The 5,918-nt window shown below is 41.2% G+C and overlaps 1 protein-coding gene across 4 annotated transcripts in view; it reads left to right on the top strand.

Moving 5' to 3' along the window:
- pecam1b (platelet and endothelial cell adhesion molecule 1b) overlaps positions 1–5,617 on the top strand; it is a 30,834-nt gene extending 25,217 nt beyond the window's left edge. For 2 of the 4 annotated variants that reach the window (XM_008295561.1, XM_008295560.1), the window contains 5 exons: positions 1,593–1,646; positions 1,815–1,904; positions 3,173–3,229; positions 4,330–4,352; positions 5,431–5,617. In XM_008295561.1, the coding sequence (XP_008293783.1) occupies positions 1,593–1,646; positions 1,815–1,904; positions 3,173–3,229; positions 4,330–4,352; positions 5,431–5,514 (308 nt within the window). In that variant the 3' untranslated portion in view covers positions 5,515–5,617. Of the gene's footprint in view, positions 1–1,592; positions 1,647–1,814; positions 1,905–3,172; positions 3,230–4,329; positions 4,353–5,430 lie in introns of those variants that run through there. The other 2 variants (XM_008295565.1, XM_008295567.1) reach the window with 2 other exon arrangements.
- The last annotated feature ends 301 nt before the right edge of the window (positions 5,618–5,918 follow it).

Below are 5,918 nucleotides of genomic sequence, written 5' to 3'. Positions count from 1 at the left end.
GGATGTTTCTCAGCAGCAACGACTTGAGGACAGATTTGTTTACCAGAGAGTCTTTTTGGGTGTAAATTCTTGTCCAAAAAAAGCCAAATTAAAGTTGCCATGATTCAAGTTTAAAACGTACTTGGTGACGTTGGTGGACATTTTGGGGGACAGGATCATGTTGTTGGACACCAGAGTGTCATGTCACAAATCAGTAGTGAGTCAAACATCTGTGAGTGTTCATGAAGTCGTCAGTGCAGCTTGTTGAATGTTGTCCAACTCTTCGTGAAGGGAAGTTGATGGACATTTTTTGGGACAGATCATCCAGAGCGTTCCTCAGATGCTGAATGTCTGGCGGGTCTGCAGGTTGTGGTAGGACTGGAACTACTTATAGCAACTAGAAAACAGCAGTGGAGATTCTGGGGATACGAGGATGTATGTTGTCTTGTTGAAATGTCAAGCGATGGCGGCAAATGATCAGGACAACCACAGCCGTAAGGATTTTATCTTGAATCATTGAGCATTGAGGTTGTCATTGATGAAATGCAGACCTGTCCTATGTCCAGGGCGTATTCCTGTCCTCCTTACAATGTCGACATCCTCATTGCGTTCCCCCGGATGATGCCAAACCCAACATCTTCCACCTGCTGTGGAAAAGCATGATCCTCCATCTTGCTAGTTTCCAACGAACGTGAGCACCCAGTGGAGTCGGTTATGATGCCATTCTGCTGTTCAAGACCAAACCAGCATCCATCGGCGGATCCCTCACAGTTAGAGCCGACGCTTGGTGGTTGTTCAGGTGGTGACTGTTGTCATGCCGTGTTTCGTGGAGGACAAATGGTGGAGTTGTGGACATTGAGGTGCCGGTATCCAGCAGCCAACGTCTTTCTGCTGTCAGCTCTTAGCATTGTGTCATTGGATTAAAGCTGCATTTTATGGTGGACTTTCATAGTCACTGGTCAAAGGAGAGTCTCGTCACGCCTCCGAGCATCGTAGATTAAAACCACTTAACCAAGCTGTGGTTCAACTCAATGGTCGCGATTTTGTCGAGCAGCTCAAAACCTTTTTGTGCTTGAACCTTTCTCTAACCAGAACGATAGAAAAGAACGTTTGCATGCTGCATTCATTCAGTGTAGGTTGATATTTTGGGGTATACATTCTGTCTATAGAGTCTAAAGCTACAGCCAGGAGACGCTTAGCTTAGCATAGCTTAGCCTAGCACAGAGTCTCCAAAGTCAAGAAACGATGAGCAGCGGGTACATCCTGAACTGCTTTGTTCCTCCAGGACCCACGTCTTCATATAAACCAGATTATTTAAACACGAGAATTAAACGAGTTTTGTCTTGTTAGCAGCTGGCTAAGCTAACCGCTAGCTGGCTGTAGCTTCGTGTTGGTGGCGTCCCGTTAAACTCTTGGCGAGGACACAAACATCGCCCAGACGTCAGGTGACATTCACACCTGTGTCTCTGTAATGTTTGAGTTTTACTGCTAATTACATGTTCAGGTATGTTTCTTTATTCTCCTACTGGTGCAGATTTTTTTTAATTTTTCCAACTTCATTAAAGTTCGGCAGCTGCTTCATGACCGACTACGTGTGTTTTTGTGTTTGACAGTGCGGGTGGACAGAGCTTCAGTCAGCGTGTGGAGCGAGAGGAAACCTGATGCAGGTAAACTTATCCAGAAACCAGAACACGTCTGCTTTGAGTACAAGAGTCTGAAAACAGTCATCCTGTACGGAGGTTTTAAACATCCAAGAGTGAGGTAGCAGCACTTAAGTGCTAGAAAAGCCTTTTATTTATAGCCAGAGTTTGTTAACGAGAGTTTTGTTTGTGCAGGAAATGACGAGGAGAGCAGCGTGGTGTCCAACGAGCCGGATGTGGAGTACACCGAGGTGGTCCACCCGCGGTCAGCTGATCCTGCCAGAGGTCTGCAGTTCACACACACGATGATCTGAATAAATAAATGCTTGAACACACAATTAATAGTTTTTCTACATGAGATCATTTGTTGTTTTTAACAGATATGTCGATTAACAGATATTTATTTGTTTATTTACGGTAAATAGTGAAAATACATATAAAATATAATAATAATAAAAATAATAATAATAATAGGTAGATAGTTTATAGATATTGTACACTAATTAAAAAACTGCAAACAAAAATGGTAATAAATTTTTAAAAAAAGTAATGTCATAAAATACAGGGATTTTTTTTAACTAGTTCATTTTCTAACTTTGATTTTACATGATTATGTGTTTAGTTTTTTTGTATTTATTAAAGACTTTTCATAAGTAAAACAATTAAAATTATTCTAATATGATATACTCTGTAGACAAATGCAATTATAAATTATATGTCATGATTTTTTTTTTTTTTAAATGGTGTTTTGTTAGTGTACATTGATAAAAACCCATTTTTCTGTAATTCTAGAGGATAATTTACCAAACAAATTGTCACTAATTGTGTCTAATTTTAAAATAAATTGAAGCCTGAATCTCATCCAAGAAAAAAAAAGAAAAGAAAATATTCAGGAAGTTACGATAACATTACAAACACAGTTTAACGTTCCTGTGTTTATGTAGAATAAAAATAAAATGTTCTTTTTTAATAATTGACATTTTTTGTGTTTTTTTTCATAGTTACAGGTATTTATTGTTATTTATTAACTGGACGTGTGAATTAACATTTTTATTATTTAGAAATTTAACACAACAAAGTCCATATTTTTGAATCAAACTTTTAAAAATATGTAAAGAAACCTTCACAATGTTTTTTTTCCACTGCACAGAAGACAGTAGCTGTGTTGACGCTTCTTATTAAGCTTCGTTCTTTTTTCTTTTTTAACCTTTCTTCACATCCTGCTCTTCTGTTCAGACGTCTTTTAAACTCAGAGCTTCACTCACATTCCTCCACAGTCGATAAGACAGAGCAGCACTTCCTGGGAGGGGCCTAATTACCCCTAATTAATACATCTCCAGGTTGCAGAGATCTCCAGAAGCACCGCAGGCCTTATAAACAGGAAGGGTGGAGCTAATTACCCTCCTTCTTCTTCTTCTTCTTCTCCTTCTTCCTCCTCTGTGGCTGTGACTCAGCCTGCCTATTTTCAGGTTTCTGCTGATGACAGATCAAACAGACTTTATCTGCTGGAGTTTTGATGTTGAAGCTAATGTTGTTGTTTTCCACGTCGACAGCTCCGCTCAGAAAAGGCACCGACACGGTGTACAGCGAGCTCCAGAACTCCCCACATGGTGAGTTTCACACATCCAGCCCTGGTCAGGACTTTGTCAGACGTAGAAATGCATGAAAATGAACAAATAAACCACCTAAACCAAATGAGGCCCTGACTGGGGTTGAAGCTGCTCTGTTGTCCTGACCTCTGCCGACTGTTTCAGCGTCTCTCAGCTCGTTGTTCTGCTTCTCTGGCCGACAGATTTTCAGTCTTTCGTCAGCAGCACAACCGGGTTGCCTTCCCGTACGGCTAAACTGCATTCTCAGTTACTTTTTTGTTGGTTTTGTGCTGAAATAAACGTAATTTTTCAACTGTGACGTCGTAGAAAAGGTTTGAAAAGAGCCACAAAGTCGGCGTTAACGAGGTGGAAGGGGAGGACGGAGGAATAAACCAACTGGACAGTCAGACGTTTACAGACATCTCCTTAGTATTATGTCGCGTTGCCTTTAAACTGTAAGAAGAAAGTAGTAATAAAAACTCTCTCATTATTCTGGTGTTTAGCAAATAGAAATAATGTCGGTGATCCTGACTGACCTGAAACAGGAAACGTTTAGTCTGATTTAAGTGAGAAAAACAGAAGGTTTTATGTCTTTATATCCAGTGGATGTGAGCTTCTGGTATCCAACACACAATCTGACGAACTTAGAAATAACGCCACCGTCTGAAACGACCCCGAGTGACCTCAGAGTAAATCAGCAGCTACTGGTCGGCTTCATATCTGGCTGTTCAGGCAGCATCAGTTAGCGCAGCTCGAACTGCTGCGATCTGATGGTTTTGGGGACGATTCAGATCTTCCTGCCGAAGATGAAAACGCCGGTTCGGTCCGGCCACGCCGCCGTGACCGTATCCTGTTGCCGCCAGCCGGCAGGAACGTCCTGTTATCAGAACGGCGGCTCGCGTCTCCATCGAGTCCTAATGTTTCCTGTTCAGGACAAGAAGAAGAAAAACCACAACATGTGAGCTGGTGAGAGACGAGGGAGGAGATATGGTAAAGGTTGATTCAGACGACTGATCGGGTGAAACAAAGGCCTGTGCAGGAGGAGTGAGTCAGCGAGGTCAGGTGACCAACTGTGAGTAAGCAGCGTGGACATATCTAACCTCTGATGCTTCTTCCTGCAGGTGCTGCCGACCACCACGACTACGTGAGTATCCAGCTGCACAGTCACACTTTCATTTCACTTTCCAGCCTTTATTGTTGTCATTAGATGTCCTTTTTTCCCCTCATCTATGCCTTGAAGGCTACTTAGGGAGAATAAAGCGCTTAACAAATGTGTTAGACCACCACCCAGTGTCAGGTTTATGCCCTAAATTAACAGCAAGAAAAAAAAACTACTATAACTGAAATAAGTTGAAATTGACAAAAGTAATAATAAATAAAAATTTAATGAAAATAATCCTGACATTGGTTGTGAATTGTGGTTCGACAGAAATTAACTGAAAATTAAAAAAAAAAAAAAAAAAAAAAAAACAAGCATGATAAACGAATAAATTTGTCCAGGACCATTTGTTTTTGATTTGTTTTTTTTTTATTATTATTTTCAAACACAAATCAAAAAGCAACGTCTTATTTCACTAAATTATAATTTAGCAAATTTTTATTTATTATTACTTTTTCCAGTTTCTAGTCATTTCAGTGACTTTTGTGAGTTTCGCTGTTTCTTTAATGGATGAATAAATCTGAGGACATCTGTAGAAGCTCTTTAATCAAAATGATATTTTTAATGCCTAAATCTAATTATTATTATTATTCAAATACTGGAAGCGTTTAATACGAGCCACAGCAGCAGCAGGAGTTTCTTCTGGTCGTGGTTCTGAGCCTCGGCGGGCCGATGATCCCGAGCGAGAGGGAAACATGCGCTCAGAGTTTCCAGACGAGAACAAAGGCGTTTGGGCCGCGGCTTCCTTCCCTATCGGCCGCTCAGATCAGCACCGAGGCCCAGTCGAATTAGACCCATCCCAGCCGGCCCGTTGTCTCCCGGCGAGGCCTAATCGCTGGTGGCTGCAGCTAAACGCAGGAATCTGAGAAAATAAACTGAGGATGTGACGCTGCGATTCTTTCGTCTGCTCGATGACGGATTGTTGGTCTCACAGTGTTCAGCAGGAGAAAGAATCCAGTGTTAGATAGAAGCTTGGAATCAGATCGGATCTCCGGTTGTTCTCCTCGTGTCCAGTGTCGGAGCTGGTTTAGCTGCTGCTTCATGTCGTATTCTGGGTCTGCAGGGTTCGGTCGAGTACACGGAGCTCAACGGTGACCCAGAGATCAGCCGGCTCCATCCTCAGGACCTGCCCGAGCCGGTGGACTAGAACAGTTCCTGCTCCTCCTCCTCATCGGCTTTATCGGCTCTGAACATCGGCCCGCTGAGTTTGCTGTAAATATTTTTTTCAACCCAATAAAAAATAAAAACAGGTCGTGTCTCCGAACTGTGTTTTGTTTTTGCAGTTGAAGAAATTACAGGAAATAAGGCTGAAGGTCAGTTAGACAGGAGGAGAGTGATGAGGAGCAACGATTAATCTGAAAGTAAACGGAAAATAAAAGAAGTCCACCGTAAATGTTCCACACATCAGGCATCAAAACCCGACAAATACTATATAAATTAAAAATACTACTTTACCTGGAGTTTTATAACTTCATAATTATGAAGATTAAACTGATAAATGTAAAATTATAACCACAATGCTATTATTATTATTATTATTATTATTATTAT

Source organism: Stegastes partitus, unplaced genomic scaffold, assembly GCF_000690725.1.
Source record: "Stegastes partitus isolate 25-593 unplaced genomic scaffold, Stegastes_partitus-1.0.2 Scaffold1059, whole genome shotgun sequence".
NCBI classification, from domain to species: domain Eukaryota; kingdom Metazoa; phylum Chordata; class Actinopteri; family Pomacentridae; genus Stegastes; species Stegastes partitus.
Note: the sequence above shows the minus strand (reverse complement) of the source record. Positions and strands in the feature narration are given on the sequence as shown.